This window comes from Scyliorhinus torazame, chromosome 14 (genome assembly GCF_047496885.1).
Source record: "Scyliorhinus torazame isolate Kashiwa2021f chromosome 14, sScyTor2.1, whole genome shotgun sequence".
NCBI lineage: Eukaryota > Metazoa > Chordata > Chondrichthyes > Carcharhiniformes > Scyliorhinidae > Scyliorhinus > Scyliorhinus torazame.
The window spans coordinates 5,414,577-5,432,458 of record NC_092720.1 but is presented as its reverse complement, the minus strand read 5'-3'; the positions used below and the strand labels follow the sequence as shown (position 1 = coordinate 5,432,458).

General features: G+C 48.0%; 1 protein-coding gene across 2 annotated transcripts in view; it reads left to right on the top strand.

Annotated features, from left to right (window-relative positions):
* p3h2 (prolyl 3-hydroxylase 2) overlaps positions 1–17,882 on the top strand; it is a 290,038-nt gene that overhangs the window by 183,783 nt on the left and 88,373 nt on the right. For both annotated transcript variants that reach the window (XM_072473639.1, XM_072473641.1), the window contains exons 2-3: positions 12,908–13,060; positions 13,606–13,795. In XM_072473639.1, the coding sequence (XP_072329740.1) occupies positions 12,908–13,060; positions 13,606–13,795 (343 nt within the window). The remainder of the gene's footprint in view (positions 1–12,907; positions 13,061–13,605; positions 13,796–17,882) is intronic.

The window sequence follows — 17,882 nt, the reverse complement described above, 5'->3', positions numbered from 1 at the left end:
CAAATCGGAGTGTAACTTGGCTGGTAGATGCCGGAAGAGGCCTCCAGCGAGCTTCCCGAAAGCCAGTACCCTTCGCGAGATCTACCCAGGTCTTGTAGGCATCGCGATCAGTATTCCGCAATGGGTGGGATCAAGTCTCTCACACACCTCAGTAGGTTTAAAATCCGCTTGGCCGCACTGACCCGGGATCTATCGGTCTCCTGACATCCAGAGGCCTCCCAGGGAGACTCCAACCTGGCACCATTCAGTGCTGGTCCACACAAACATTGACCAAGCGGAACGGCGCCTGGGCCATCAGAGGCCCCAAGGTGGTCCGGAACAGTGCAGGGCGGTCCCATAGTCCTCTCTGTTGAATGCCGGCACCTTGGCACTTTCACCCTGGCGCTACAAAGCCCGTAGGAGCACAGCCGAGGTGGTGGTGTCAGGGTGGTACAGGGTTTGTGGGGTAATGCCCATGTGTGTAGGAGTGACATTGCCCGTGGGTGGGGGATGTGGGGGACCCTCGAGCCCAATTCGAGATTGGGGCACCCTTTCAAAATGGCGGCCCGGTCCCTTGAGGAGCCAGTCTGCGCAGCGCGTTCAGCACGCCAGAGTTGAAAATAATTCAAAGTGTGAGTTAAGCAGGAGAGAAACTCCCCAGGGCCCAAAAAGGTGACTAAGTGTGGTTAGATAGCGGTGAGGAACTCGGCATCAGAGCCAGCGGGCAAGTCCCAGCCAAACCCGGGCAGCACGGTAGCATTGTGGATGGCACAATTGCTTCACAGCTCCAGGGTCCCAGGTTCGATCCCGGCTTGGGTCACTGTCTGTGCGGAGTCTGCACATCCTCCCCGTGTCTGCGTGGGTTTCCTCCGGGTGCTCCGGTTTCCTCCCACAGTCCAAAGATGTGCAGGTTAGGTGGATTGGCCATGATAAATTGCCCTTAGTGTCCAAAATTGCCCTTAGTGTTGGGTGGGGTTATGGGGATAGGGTGGAGGTGTTGACCTTGGGTAGGGTGCTCTTTCCAAGAGCCGGTGGAGACTCGATGGGCCGAATGGCCTCCTTCTGCAATGTAAATTCTATGATAATCGATGAATGACACTTAGAAACTTTTCCGTTAGATCCCATCCTCTCAATTTATTTTTATTCCTCCTGCCGTAATGGACGATTTAACACTTCCCCCTTATATTTTCACAGTAACTGCAGTACAGTGTTAATGTAAGCCTTCTTGTGACAATAATAAAGATTATTATTATATTCCATTTGCCAGACTATCTCTGCCCCTGTCTTTGCGGAGCAGAGGGGGATGATTTGAATGGATTGTGTTAGATTGGACACTCTGGGAGGGGTTGAAGGGCATGGGTTTGCCATCTGGAGAGAGCGAGGGCTGAAAGGGGTTAATTAGACGTTTTGGTGGAGGGACTTTGGCAGCATTGGAATGCCGATTGTGAAATCTTTTCCATTGAGCCATTAGACTCCAGGCTGAGTAAATTCCTCAGCAATTACCTAATGGTGTTCCTGTAGTTTCAATAGTTTCTATGGAAAGCAAACAGTGAATATATTACTGCACACAGCAGGAGGATGGATGAATCTCCCTTTGCAGTGACCATTTCTCTGTATCTCTGTACATTTCTCATCTGGAGAGAGGAATTCCTCAAAGCGGCAGGTTTACTGGGAGATTCAGTGGAGCGGTTCAGGATCACAAAGGGTTTCACTCGAGTAAATAAGGAGAAAATGTTCCCAGTGACAGGGGGGGGTCAGTAACTACATGACACTGATTTGCGTTAATTAACCACAGGGGAGTTGTTTTTTTGTAGTAAACTGTGATCTGGAATGTGCTGTTTGAAAGTGTGGCGAAACCAGATTAAATAGTGATTCTCCGAAGGAATGGAAAACATGAGGAGAATATCTTGACTGGGGAATAGAGAAATGGAGTGGAACTCTTTCTAAGAGACAGCACCGATTCAACAGGCTGGAAGATCATGCTCTGTATCACCCTGTGACTGTATGATTGTTATAGATTTCGCCCCTTTGTACCCTGTCCAGCTCACTCATCACATTTGTCATTATTGGCCTGCCCTGGAGACGCATTATCAAATCTAAATTTACTAAATTGTCACAGAGCAGAACGAGTCCATTCAGCCCATCGTATCTGCACCAGCTCACCCAGTTCCACCTTCTCCCCGTAACCCTGCACATCCTTCTTCTCCCAGGAGAAGAGTCCCTACTTCTACAATCTATCCATCCCAAAGTGCAGTGCCCAGAACTGGACACAATCCTCCAGTTCAGGCTGAACTAACCACTTTTACAAATTCAACACATCCCCCTTGCTCTGGTGCTGGAGGCCTCTCTTTAATAAAGTCCAGGACACTGTATACTTGAACTGCTCTCTCCATCTGTCCTGCCACCCTCAATGAGTCATACACATATACACCCTGGTCCCTCTGCTCCTGCACCTGTTTTTAGAGTTTATTTCATATAATCACCACATGTTCTTCCTACCAGAATACATCACCCCACTCTTCTCCATATTGAACTTTATCTGCCCCCTGTTCACCCACTCCCCCTTTGAAGTCTGTGTCCCTTTGAGGTTCCACACTGTCCTCGCAAAGTTTCCAAGTGTTGGATCATCTGTAAATTGTGAAATTGTGCCCTCCCTCTGCACCAAGGTCCAAGTCATTCATAAATATCAGGAAAAGCAAGGGTCCCAATACCAGCCCCTTTGATAGGCACATAAATAGAAAAAAGATGGTAAAATGAAGAGTACGGCCAAATGGGAACAAAAAAGGGATTTACAAGTGGAGGCAAAGGGCATGGCTGAGGTACTAAATGAATACCTTGCCCCTGTCTTTACCAGACAAGAAGATGCTCCCAGACTGTGGTAAAAGAGGAGGTAATTTGGACACAGTATGGATTTAAAATTGAACGGGGGAGGTATTGGATATGTTATCTGTATTCAAAGTTGACAAGGCACCGGGACCGGATAAGATGCACCCAAGGATGCTGAGTGAAGTGAAAGTGGAAATTGCAGAGGGGATTGGCCACAATTTTTCAGTCTTAGGTTCCGGGATGATGCCAGAGGGCTGGAGAATTGCAAATGTTACACCCTTGTTCAGAAAGGGTGTAAAGATCGGCCCAGCAATATAGACCAGTCAGTTAAGCTTTGGTGATGGGGAAGATTCTAGAAATGATAATTCAGGACAAAACTAATAGGCACATGGACAAAGAGTTAATTAAGGAAAGGCAGCCTGGATTTCTTAAGGGGAAATCATATTTAACTAACTTGCTGGGGTTTTTGAAGAGTTAATTGAGGAGGTTGATGAGGGCAATGCTGTTGACGTGGTGTACATGGACTTCCTAAAGGCATTCGATACAGTGATGCACAACAGACTTGAGAAAAGTTATAGCTAATGGAGCAAAAGGAACAGTAGCAACATGGATACAAAACTGGCTGAGTGACGGGAAACAATGAGTAACGGTTAATGGATGTTTTTTCAGGTTGGATCAAGGTTTGTAGTGAGGTTTCGATTTTAAATCCATACTGTGTCCAAATTACCTCCTCTTTTACCACAGTCTGGGAGCATCTTCTTGTCTGGTAAAGACAGGGGCAAGGTATTCATTTAGTACCTCAGCCATGCCCTTTGCCTCCACTTGTAAATCCCTTTTTTGTTCCCATTTGGCCGTACTCTTCATTTTACCACCTTTTTTCTATTTATGTGCCTATCAAAGGTTTTGGAATTCCCCTTTATGCTGACTGCCAGTCTATTTCCATATTCCCGCTTTGCTTCTTCACCTCCGCTCTGGACTTTCCACATTCAGCTGTTTCAATTCTATTTTCTTTTTGACACCGGTCAGAATCACACTTTTTCTTCTTCTCTAATTTCGATCTCTTTCATCTGGATTTGTTGATCCTACCTTTCCCGTTTGAGGGGATACACCTTGACTGTGCCCAAACCATCTCTTCATTGAAGGTCGCCCATTGATCGGAAACTATTTTTCCACCAACCTGTGACTCCAATTTACCTGGCCCAGATCTATTCTTACCCCATTGAAGTTGGTCCCCCCCCCCCCGCCCTGTTAATTATTCTGGATTGTCTGTTTTCCATAGTCATCCTAAACTTTATGATACAATGATCACTGTTCCCTAAATGTTCTCCTGGTATTTGATTCACCTCATTTCCATGAAGCAAGTCCAGGTGCCTCCTCCCTCGTTGGGACTGGAAACCCTTTGCTGAAGAACATTGTCCTCAATACACTTTATGAACTCTTACCCTCTCCGTGCCCTTTACATTGCTCCTATCTCAGTCTGACAAATGTTGAATTCTTTACCCGGCAGTCATAAGAACATAAGAACTAGGAGCAGGAGTAGGCCATCTGGCCCCTCGAGCCTGCTCCACCATTCAATGAGATCATGGCTGATCTTTTGTGGATTCAGCTCCACTTTCCGGCTGAAAACCATAACCCTTAATCCCTTTATTCTTCAAAAAACTATCTATCTTTATCTTAAAAACATTTAATGAAGGAGCCTCTACTGCTTCACTGGGCAAGGAATTCCATAGATTCACAACCCTTTGGGTGAAGAAGTTCCTCCTAAACTCAGTCCTAAATCTACTTCCCCTTATTTTGAGGCTATGCCCCCTAGTTCTGCTTTCACCCACCAGTGGAATCAACCTGCCCCATCTATCCTATCTATTCCCTTCATAATCTTATATGTTTCTATAAGATCCCCCCTCATCCTTCTAAATTCCAACGAGTACAATCCCAGTCTACTCAACCTCTCCTCGTAATCCAACCCCTTCAGCTCTGGGATTAACCTAGTGAATTTCCTCTGCACACCCTCCAGTGCCTGTACGTCCTTTCTCAAGTAAGGAGACCAAAATTGAACACACTACTCCAGGTGTGGCCTCACTAACACCTTATACAATTGCAGCATAACCTCCCTAGTCTTAAACTCCATCCCTCTAGCAATGAAGGACAAAATTCAATTTGCCTTCTTAATCACCCGTTGCACCTGTAAACCAACTTTTTGTGACTCATGCACTAGCACACCCAGGTCTCTCTGCACAGCAGCATGTTTTAATATTTTATCATTTAAATAATAATCCCTTTTGCTGTTGTTCCTACCAAAATGGATAACCTCACATTTGTCAACATTGTATTCCATCTGCCAGACCCTAGCCCAGCCATTTAGCCTATCCAAATCCCTCTGCAGACTTCCAGTATCCTCTGCACTTTTTGCTTTACCAATTATCTTAGTGTTGTTTGCAAACTTGGACACATTGCCCTTGGTCCCCAACTCCAAATCATCTATGTAAATTGTGAACAGTTGTGGGCCCAACACTAATCCTGAGGAACACCACTAGCTACTGATTGCCAACCAGAGAAACACCCATTAAACCCCACTGTTTGCTTTCTATTAATTAACCAATCCCCTATCCATGCTACTACTTTCCCCTTAATGCCATGCATCTTTATCTTATGCAGCAACCTTTTGTGTAGCACCTTGTCAAAGGAAAGTCTGGCCTCAATAAAACTCGAGATGGATTTGCAGGCCTAGTATTATTTATTTTTAACCAACTTGCAAGTCTGACTCGCTTCTCAGGGACACAGAACACAGAAACGGTCTCCGGGACCCCTTTGAAATGAATGAGGTCGGAGACAAAGGGATCTCTGCAAATACATTCAAATGGCATCAAGTTTCACATACACGATTCCCATAGGTCATCCTATACCCCTCCTGACCTGGCCATACATCCTAATTGGCTCACTTCTCATTCCTTAACCCTGGCCTCTTGTTACCCAGCATCCTTTTCTCCTCCTCTACCAGACACCCCTCCCCCTTCCTTGCCATGCTTTCTGGAATCCTTTGTCTCTGAACTCACTAGAATTAGACCGGCCTACATCTACATTACTGTAACTAATATATTTAAATTAACTATTTTATATCACATTCGTCAAGTCTATGTTTGTATAATTAAACCCCCCCCCCATTATAAATACTCTATAATTCTTGCATTTCTCTCTCATTTCTTTGCAAATTTGTGCCTATATGAACTTGCCATTACTTGCTGGCCTGAGAACTACACTGAGACACGTAATTGCATCTTTTTTTTGTTCCTGAGCTCTGTGGCCAAATAAATTCTGCCCTCAGCCCCTCTGGGTCACTCCAGCACTGCAATGCTCTTCTTTATCAATGCTGCCTGTACGTCCTTTCTCAAGTAAGGAGACCAAAATTGAACACACTACTCCAGGTGTGGCCTCACTAACACCTTATACAATTGCAGCATAACCTCCCTAGTCTTAAACTCCATCCCTCTAGCAATGAAGGACAAAATTCAATTTGCCTTCTTAATCACCCGTTGCACCTGTAAACCTGCCACCCCTCCCCATTTCCTTGCTTTCTGATCTTTCCTGAACACTTTGGCCCATAACCTCCTACCTCAGGACTGTTGTAACTTGGGGGTTCTCCAAAGATGCATCGGGAAAGGGCAGGATTGAATGATAATTGCCCAGGAAGTTCAAACCTCTGTTGGAAAACTGCCTTGAAATGAGAATCATCCAAAACTTCGGATGGTTTTTACTGTCTGACCAGAATAGTTACAATTAAAACCACCTCCATTTTCTGGGTGAATGTTTACCTGAAGGAGGAGCAGCGCTCCGAAAGCTAGTGATTTGAAACAAACCTGTTGGACTTTAACCTGGTGTTGTAAGACTTCTTACAAAGAAAACAATGACATTAATTTGAAGAATAAATTACCCAGTGGCCTGATGTGTTAAAAGAGAAAGCCCATCGTCCTGCCTGTCCTGGATATTCAATCCCTGCTCCCTGCTGAGGGGCATATCTGAGTGTCCGACATGCTTTGGCTCAGGAGGGGAGGGGAGGGAAAATTGTCCAGTGTGCGTGCCGGCGATCCCTATTCCATGTACCTTGCTGAAAAGCGTGGTTTGTTTGGGTGAGGAGAGGGTTTGTCTTCCGATGCTTCCACATTTGAATAACTTTCCAGTGGCCACTGCCTAAGGCTCTCCCCTGAATGCTGGGTGTACAGTGCTGCCGGGTGTCTGGATGTCACAGGTTCTATGGAAATGCAAGTTGATTCCTCCATGTGGTGAGTCCCCAACCTATCAGTGCAACTAAAAGACACTTTAATGTTTTGAAGAATGTGATTTGATGTTTAAACACAACAGCAACTCACATTTATATGGCGCCTTTAACACGGTTCCACAATGCTTTAACGATTCATAATCAGACAAAATAATCCTGTAGTCACCTTTCCTAACCTCCCTCTGCACACTTCTGTCTTAAATCATTGAAATTCGATCTTCCGCAGTGAGCATTTTTATCTTCACTATTTTCTGGTCCTTTTCCATAACTACTTTAAACTGATTTATTTTATGACGACTGTTACTTCGATGGTCTCCTACTGTAATACATTCCACTTGCTCTACTTCATTTCCCACAACCAGATCCAACATTGCTTCATTCTTGTCGGACGGAAAGATCTCCTGTACACATATCAGAAATTCCTCTTTGATTTTATATTCGAGTAGCTAAAGTCTCCTTGTATTATGACTGGATTTTTATTATACGTTTTATTATATGCTGACAGATTTGCATATCTATTTCTTTCATAGTATATTTGAGCTCCATAAGAATCCAAATAATGTTCAGCTCCCATGCCACTGGCCAATTCTTCTGCACGAAACAATTAGATTCAGCCTGAAAACAACTATTATATCCTCATTATTTAAAACTGGTGGCACAGTGGTTAGCACTGCGGCCTCACAGCTCCAGGGTCCCAGGTTCGATTCCCGGGTTGGATCACTGTCTGTGCGGAGTCTGCACGTTCTCCCCGTGTCTGCGTGGGTTTCCTCCGGGTGCTCCGGTTTCCTCCCACAGTCCAAAGATGTGAGGTCAGGTGGGGTTATAGGGATAGGGCGGGGGAGTCGGCCAAGGTAGGATGCTCTCTCTTGGGGTCAGTACAGACTCGAGGGGCTGAAAGGCCTCCTGCACTGTAGGAAGTTGAATCCTGATTCAATACCGCCAGGACATCTCTTCATTTTCTTTCTAGGGTATTAGGAACCATTCCTGACCTGGTTTGAGACATGTCTCTGTTAATGTAGCCACATCATAATCCCATGTGGTAATTAGTGCCTGAAACTCATTCCCCTTATTAGCGACAAGACGTATATTGACTTTACTGAGAATTTCACACTGCCTGCCACGTTGCTCTTCGCATAGCTGGCCCCTGCAATTTTTGTCTGAATGTTTTTTAATTTTACTGCAGTTTATATCTCTCGGTTGTCTGGTCTGCTAAGGCACAGCCTTAGAATAAAAGGGAGTCACTTTAGAACAGAGATGAGGAGAAATTTCTTCAGCCAGAGAGTGGTGGGTCTGTGGAATTCATTGCCACAGAGGGGGTGGAGGCCGGGACGTTCAGTGTCAGGCAGAAGTTGATAAATTCTTGATTTCTCGAGGAATTAAGGGCTATGGAGAGAGAGCGGGTAAATGGAGTTGAAATCAGCCATGATTGAATGGTGGAGTGGACTCGATGGGCCGAATGGCCTTACTTCCACTCCTATGTCTTATGGTCTTATTTCCTGGTTCCTCTCCACCTGCCAAATTAGTTGAAATCCTCATAACGGGATCAATGAAACTCTCGGCAAGAACATTGACCCCAGCTTGGACCAGGTGCAACCTGTCCATCTGTGACTGGGACCTCCTGAATTGGCGATGACTGTTACCCATTTTGAAATCACTCTGCAGCTACAGAAATATCTGTGCGTGCAATTGGTTGTTGAATTGACAAAGACTTCCGCGTTTAAAATCTCCCCTTTTTTCTGGGGGTCTGAGATTAACTCTGTTCCTCTGTGATCAATTCCCTCTCCTGGGAATATGAAACTGAAATCTGGGGCGTCATTCTCCGACCCCCCACCGGGTCGGAGAATGGCCGTTGGCCGCCATGAATCCCGCCCCCGCCCCCGCTGAAGTCTCCGGTACCGGAGATTGGGCGGGGGCGGGAATCGGGCCGCGCCGGTTGGCGGGACCCCCCCCCCCGGATTCCCCGGCCCGGATGGGCCGAAGTCCCGCCCAGAAATTGCCTGTCCCGCCGGCGTAAATCAAACCTGGTATTTACTGGCGGGACCAGGCGGCGTGGGCGGGCTCCAGGGTCCTGGAGGGGGGCGCGGGGCGATCTGACCCCGTGGGGTGCCCCCACGGTGGCCTGGCCCGCGATCGGGGCCCACCGATCCGCGGGCGGGCCTGTGCCGTGGGGGCACTCTTTCCCTTCCGCCTCCGCCATGGCCTCCACCATGGCGGAGGCGGAAGAGACTCTCCCCACTGCGCATGCGCGGGAAACTGACAGCGGCCGCTGACGCTCCCGCGCATGCGCCGCATTTCCGCGCCAGCTGGCGGGGCAACAAACGCCATTTGTGCCAGCTGGCGGGCAGAAATCCCTCCGGCGTCGGCCTAGCCCCAACATTGAGGGGCTAGGCCGCCAAAGATGCGGAGCATTCCGCACCTTTGGGCCGGCACGATGCCCGTCTAATTGGCGGCGTCTTTGGCGCCAGTCGGCGGACATCCCGCCGTTGGGGGAGAATTTCGCCACTGGTTAGCCAGTGATATCGGCTTGGGGCAGTCCTGTCCTGTCGTCACCCAATCAAACGCCTTCTGCACCTCTGTCCGTGAATGTTCTGTTAAAGAAAACATGGAAACTCCTGGAATGTCTGCTGCAACTTCCATCTGCTGCTCCCTCCCCGAACAGGCGCCGGAATGTGGCGACTAGGGGCTTTTTACAGTAACTTCATTGAAGCCTACTTGTGACAATACGCGATTGTCATATTATTATAATCCCGGGATTCCCAATATGCATGTCGGATAGCTCTCCAGTGGCCTCCCGTGCAGTCGGCACTGAGCTGGAAATCACTGAAACATTTAAGAGTAAACTCTAAAACTCGAAGAAGATAAATCAAAGGAGTCAGTGACCTATAAACGTCTTCAGAAACAGACTTCTAAAATATCGATCCATTAAAAAGACATGGAAAGACACTGCAGGTGTTAGAACACGAATGAAAATGGAAACGACGATCAAGTGAATTTCAGGAGTGAATAATTTAACAAAACACCAGCGCTTCAGTTATAATGTAGCAGTAGTTACCCAGTGCTCTACAGTGTTCTACAGTGTTACCCAGTGTTATACAGAGTACTGTACCCCAGTGTTACCCAGTGTTATACAGAGTACTGTACCCCAGTGTTATACAGAGTACTGTACCCCAGTGTTATGCAGAGTACTGTACCCCAGTGTTATACAGAGTACTGTACCCCAGTGTTATGCAGAGTACTGTACCCCAGTGTTACCCAGTGTTATACAGAGTACTGTACCCCAGTGTTACCCAGTTTTATACAGAGTACTGTACACCAGTGTTATACAGTGACAGGCCCATCCCCACCAGTACTGTTCCCCAGTGTTATACAGTGACAGGCCCATCCCCACCAGTACTGTTCCCCAGTGTTATACAGTGTCAGACCCGTCCCCACCAGTACTGTACCCCAGTGTTATACAGTGACAGGCCCATCCCCACCAGTACTGTACCCCAGTGTTATACAGTGACAGACCCATCCCCACCAGTACTGTACCCCACTGTTATACAGTGTCAGACCCGTCCCCACCAGTACTGTACCCCAGTGTTATACAGTGACAGACCTGTCCCCACCAGTACTGTACCCCAGTGTTATACAGTGACAGACCCGTCCCCACCAGTACTGTACCCCAGTGTTATACAGTGACAGACTCATCCCCACATGTACTGTATCCGTGTTATACAGTAACAGACACATGTCCACTGGTGCTGTACCCCAGTGTTATAGTGACAGACCCGTCCCCACCAGTACTGTACCCCAGTGTTATACAGTGACAGACCCGTCCCCACCAGTACTGTACCCCAGTGTTATACAGTGACCGACCCATCCCCACCAGTACTGTACCCCAGTGTTATACAGTGACAGACCTGTCCCCACCAGTACTGTGCCCCAGAGTTATACAGTGACAGACCCGACCCCACCAGTACTGTACCCCAGTGTTATACAGTGACAGATCTGCCGCACCAGTACTGTACCCCAGTGTTATACAGTGACAGACCCGTCCCCACCAGTACTGTACCCCAGTGTTATACAGTGACAGACCAGTCCCCACCAGTACTGTACCCCAGTGTTATACAGTGACAGACCCGACCCCACCAGTACTGTACCCCAGTGTTATACAGTGACAGATCTGTCCCCAACAGTACTGTACCCCAGTGTTATACAGTGACAGACCTGTCCCCACCAGTACTGTACCGCAGTGTTATACAGTGACAGACCCGTCCCCACCAGTACTGTACCCCAGTGTTATACAGTGACAGACCCGTCCCCACCAGTACTGTACCCCAGTGTTATACAGTGACAGACCCGTCCCCACCAGTACTGTACCCCAGTGTTATACAGTGACAGACCAGTCCCCACCAGTACTGTACCCCAGTGTTATACAGTAACAGACCCATCCCCACCAGTACTGTACCCCAGTGTTATACAGTGACAGACCCGTCCCCACCAGTACTGTACCCCAGTGTTATACAGTGACAGACCAGTCCCCACCAGTACTGTACCCCAGTGTTATACAGCAACAGACTCATCCCCACCAGTACTGTACCCCAGTGTTATACAGTGGCAGACCCGTCCCCACCAGTACCGTACCCCAGTGTTATACAGCGACAGACCAGTCCCCACCAGTACTGTACCCCAGTGTTATACAGTGACAGACCAGTCCCCACCAGTACTGTACCCCAGTGTTATACAGCGACAGACCAGTCCCCACCAGTACTGTACCCCAGTGTTATACAGTGACTGACCCGTCCCCACCAGTACTGTACCCCAGTGTTATACAGTGACTGACCCGTCCCCACCAGTACTGTACCCCAGTGTTATACAGTGACAGACCCGTCCCCACCAGTACTGTACCCCAGTGTTATACAGCGACAGACCAGTCCCCACCAGTACTGTACCCCAGTGTTATACAGTGACTGACCCGTCCCCACCAGTACTGTACCCCAGTGTTATACAGTGACTGACCCGTCCCCACCAGTACTGTACCCCAGTGTTATACAGTGACAGACCCATCCCCACCAGTACTGTACCCCAGTGTTAACAGTAACAGACCCATCCCCACCAGTACTGTACCCCAGTGTTATACAGCGACAGACCAGTCCCCACCAGTATTGTACCCCAGTGTTATACAGTGACAGACCTGTCCCCACCAGTACTGTAACCCAATGTTATACAGTGACAGACCCATCCCCACCAGTACTGTACCCCAGTGTTATACAGTGACAGACCCGTCCCCACCAGTACTGTACCACAGTGTTATACAGCGACAGACCAGTCCCCACCAGTACTGTACCCCAGTGTTATACAGTGACAGACCCGTCCCCACCAGTACTGTACCCCAGTGTTATACAGTGACAGACCTGTCCCCACCAGTACTGTAACCCAATGTTATACAGTGACAGACCCATCCCCACCAGTACTGTACCCCAGTGTTATACAGTGACAGTGAACAATAAATAACATTAACCATGATTTTTTTGGATGCCAGTGGGCTTGAGTGTTTGACTAGTTGTCATGTTCCGTGAATTGTTGGTGGGAGCTGACGGGTTGTGGGTGAAGGGGACTTGATCTTTGATCACTGTTAGATTTCCTGTCCGCACGTTGGTTATCCGAGACTATTACAGGAGAAAAGTAAAGACTTTTATTAAAAACTGTCGACGGGGAAGATATATTGGAAAAGGTTTTTCTCACTCTGTGAAGCTGCTGGAATATGAACACAGTGTATCAAGGTGACTATGTTCCCATCTCTAATCTGCCTTGGTTAACACGCACGGTGTATTTATTTGTTTGAAGCTGAATGAATTGGATAAAGCAGCAGAGGCAGCCCACACCTTCTTCCTGGCAAACCCGGAACATATGGAAATGAGGGAGAGTCTGGAACGGTACAAGCAGATGGAGGGGGTGAAGGAATCTCATTTCATTGACCGAGAGATGAGACCCTACATGGTAAGAAGTTGCTGGGGAGACATCAGTGGTGCACTGGGATTTCCGGAATACGTTCTGATCGGCAGGGAATTCTGTCCAGTTAATATGGGCCCACAAGCCTGTTTTTTAAATAATAATCTTTATTGTCACAAGTAGGCTTACATTAACACTGCAATGAAGTTACTGTGAAAATCCCCTCGTTGTCACTGACGTCAGTAAAAGTGAACTTGAAGCAGTCTGTGACAAAATCCTGACTGGTTCCACTAATTTAGTTCAAGAAGGAATTCTGGCCTTTTCCGGGGTGGTTTTCTGGGTGTCACCATTCCCACTCCAGCTTCATCTATTGTTCAGGGATCTAAAAGCTACCAGGTTATGAAATCTCCTCTGTGTCTCACCTTCACCTTCACTGAGTAACTGGGGATATTCTACAAACAGATTAACCACATATCATTTTCATCCTTTTCATTAAGTGTTTCTTGTTGATTTGAAGATTGTGAATGTGTTGTACAGAATTTCCCTGTTGTTTTGACTGTATAAACTTTAATTCTTGTTTCACCCATTCCCAGGAGGCGTTTAACATTGGGTTGAAGCAGTACGATGAGGAACAATATCTTTTAGCCATTGATTCGTTTGAAGAGGCACTGAAGCAGTATTGGCTCGCTGAGGCAGAGTGTCGGGCCTATTGTCAAGGACCACAACAGCTCGATGCAAATACTTCCCCCTCCAGCAGCTTTCACCTTTATGAACTCATAGCAGGTAAGAGATACTAAATGTACAGTATAGGGATGTATATCACTGCGATAAGTAATGTGGGGACAGGTGTGTCAATGTTTCACACTGCAGCATGTTGTGACGTTGTGGTAATGTCACAGGCTATTTCTCTGAGGACACGGATTCAAATCCTACAAACTGGTGGAATTTAAATTCAGTTCCTAAATCTGACAGGACAGACCCAGCAAAGGTGGCGGCACAGTGGGACACAGTCGGGAGGGAAATGCCCTGGGAGTCCTCAACATCGACTCTGGACCCCATGAAGGGACTGTGCAGTGGTCTGTCCAGCCCTGTCAGAATTTTATACACCTCAATCAGATCTCCTCTCATCATTCTAAACTCCACACCGGACTGTGCGTACACGTACACCAGACTGTGTTACCTCACACCAGACTGCGTTAAGATACATCAGACTGTGCGCTAATATACACCAGACTGCACTAACGTACACCAGACTGCGCTAACTTACATCAGACTGCGCTAACTTACATCAGACTGTGCGCTAATATACACCAGACTGCACTAATGTACACCAGACTGTGCGCTAACGTACAGCGGACTACGCTATCGTACACCTGACTTGCGCTAACATACGCCAGACTGTGCGCTAAAGTACCCCAGACTATGCACTAACTTTTGTCAGACTGTGCGCTAATGTACACCGGTTTGTGGACTGTGCGGTGACATAAACCGAAATGTGCGGCAACGTACACCGGCCTGTACACTAGCACACACCGGACTGTGCGGCAGCGTACACCAGACTATACGCTAACACACACCGGACTGTGCGGCAGCGTACACCAGACTATACGCTAACACACACCGGACGGTGCGGCAGCGTACACCAGACTGTGCGTTAACACACAGCAGTCAGTTTGCGTTCACCGATCTGCAGCTTTCCAAGACAGTCAATAAGCCGCCATGAGTTCGTTCCCATTTCTCGCCTCCTCTCTGCATTTGGAAGTTGCACCATGCTCCTGAGACAATTTCACGACAATTGAAAATCTGGCTCGTCAACTCTGCAATAGTGTGTGAATATATAAAATATCGACACTCGCTTCCGGTGGCGACTGTGCTGTGAACAGTCGCACATTTAGCAGCTCCCATGCTTGGTGGTTTTTTGTAACGGCTTTTTAACCTGGATTTTCGCGGAAATTTTTTCTAACAGAAGTGGATAAAACGAGAGGAGGAAAAGGCCTATCCTATGGAACCACGCTCAAACAATAATCGCAAAAGAAGGAATCAAAAGCTGGTTGGAGGCGAGGATCTGAGCTTGGTGGCTGCAATGACAGAGAAGCGAGGTCCAGCCCCGCCGGCCCAATGGTCGGTGGATCAGTTGGTTACATACCTGGATGAGAAGTTCGCCCGGTGCCGTAAGGAGTGTGCGGAGGACCTGACCAAGGTGCTAGCCTCGATTAAGGAGGCTGTCGACTGGATGGAGGTGACAGTGACGGCCCAGGGACAGTCGATCCAAAAGCTACAGGAGCAGGTGATGGAACAAGAGGAGCAGTCCGCTGGGATGGCACTGCAAAGTGGCATTTTACAGGATCGGCAAAAGCGACTGCTGGAAAAGGTGGAAGACCTGGAGAATCGTTCTCGCAAGCAGAACATTCGGATCGTCGATCTGCCAGAGGGAAAGGAAGGATCGGATGCTGGTACGTATGTTGTGAAGATGTTCGAGAAAATGATGGGGGAAGAGACGTTCGACAGGCCGTTGGAGATGGACCAACCTCACAGGGCACTTACGCGCAAGCCCCAGGGTCGTGAGCGCCCAATGGCGATGGTGGTGAGGCTACACCGATTCCTGGACAAGGAACACATCATGAGATGGGCTAGGCAGACAAAACGGTTCGTATAGGATGAAGCCGAGATCTGGGTTTACCAAGACTTGGGAGCAGAACTTGCTGAGAGGAGGGAGAGTTTTAATAAAGTTAAAGTGGCCATGTATTGTTGCTAACTTTTGGTTGGTTCAATTGGCTCTGTTTTATAACCTTTGCTCTTGAGTCGCCAGGTATCTTTATGATACCGCCACGAGGTTCAAGTCCAAGTAATGATCAATAACTCAATACACCGATTAGTAAGATTCAAATCAAAGCACATTTATTATACACAGTAATCGCTACTCGTGCACAAATTCTACGTCTAAGCTATTTCTACATCTAACAGGCCTATACTTAACTTCGGACTGGCCCACCAGGTCAGGGGAACAAATGGCCTTTCGTTCGGGTTCTGAGTCTGCGGGATTCGAAGTTTGTACGGACTGGTAGCTAGGAGCGCCTATCTCGTAGCGAGCGTTGACTTAAGACTTACTGGATCTCGGCGGCAGTTGAACCGGTCACGGTCAAGGTTGGTTTGCGTTGCTGTGTGACCCGGTCAAGAAGAACGATTTGAACTTGGGGCTTAACTTTTATAGTCCCCAGGGGCTTCCTGCCTTTCGGGGCGGACCCTGTACCTGGTTCTAGGTGATTGGACTTCGTTCCAATCGCTTGGTTCGATTTCTCCAATACTGGAGCGGTTCCCTGATCGATGGGCGGTCTTGAGGTGTCCGTTAACCTCTTTTGTGTTGGCTCCTGCTGGCGCCGGGGAGTCAGGCTTGACTTTGTTTGTCCCAAATGTTGCCATTGTTCCCGGGGATCGCGCATTAGTATGTAGATAGCTGCTACATTATTATGCAGATGGCTGCTTGTATCGATGCTGTCTGGACTTTTGCAGAGTTTAATACACAGTAAACCTGCACCTGCTGGTTTCTGCCTGTGTTGGCTGAATTTCCCTTCAGCCTTTGCTGTTCTCCATTTTACATCAGGAATTGGCCAACTCAGGTGGCTACAGTATGCGAAGGGAATAAAATTTGGACTGCTTTACCCGGCCCGTCTTTGGGTAGCCTATGAGGAACGGGAACTATATTTTGGCTCGCCGGAAGAAGTGGCGGTCTTTATGAAAGACAACAACCTGGGGGACCCATAAGGACTTAAAAAAAAAAGAGCAAACTGGTCAGCAGCGATTTAAAGCAAAATGTTCTGTGGTGCGCTGTAACTGGAGTTGCGATGACTGGGAAGAGAAGGATTTCTCTGAGTTATCTAACTTTGACCTTTTAGTGTATGTTCCAAGGTACAGTTTCTTCCTTTTTTTGTTGTGTTTGTAAAGAAGAATAAAATGGAGGGGGTGAATAAAAGTTCTCAAACGAAGATGTTCTCCGAAGGAAAGACATCTGTCTGAGTGTCTGCACACACAATATTTTCTGTCTTTCCATTTATCCTGGGTTTTTTTTCACTTCATTGTTTGGGGCTCTGTTTGAAGGTGATGGGATTGATCAGATGTTGTAAAGGGGGAGGGGTGGGCCGTTGAGCCTAGACCTTAAGTGGATGGTTTGTCTGCTTTCTGTGTTTGGGGCTATTGTTTTGAAAACTTATGTAAAGAGTTGGGGGGTAAATTTCCAGCAGGTGGTAGAATCCTCGGCGCCAGGGGCGGGATCTGCTAGGCTAGCTGGTCAAGCTGGTTCACGGGAGCAAAGTGGGGGGTGAGCTGGAAAGTGACGGGGGAGGGGGTGGGGAGGCGGTGGGGGGGGTACTGCTGATGATCAGGGGACTTCCAGGAGGCTGGAGATGGAGACTAGACGGCAGTTGTGGCCGAGGGGCGGATCTGGGAGGTGTGGGCCATGGGCTAAGGGCTGGCCTAGGAAAGGTCATGGCTGATTGACAGGGGAGGGGTGCAAGACCCCCCCCCCCCCCCCCCCCCCCCCCCCCCGACCAGATTGGTTACGTGGATTGTTTGTGGCCTGAATGGGCCGGTCAAGAGGGCCAGTGTGTTCGCACACTTGAGACAGTTAAAGGCGGACGGGGCCATTTTACAGGAGACACACTTGAAGCTGGGGGATGAATTTAGACTGAAAAAGGGATGGTCGGACAGGTGTTCCATTCAGGATTGGACTTTAAAACAAGGGGGGGCCATCCTGTTTAACAAAAGGGTGGTGTTTGAGGTGTGGAAAATGGACACAGACCCGGGAGGCAGATTTATTCTGGTGAGCGGAAACTGGAGGGAATGGCAGTGGTGCTGGTAAATATATCTGCCCCGA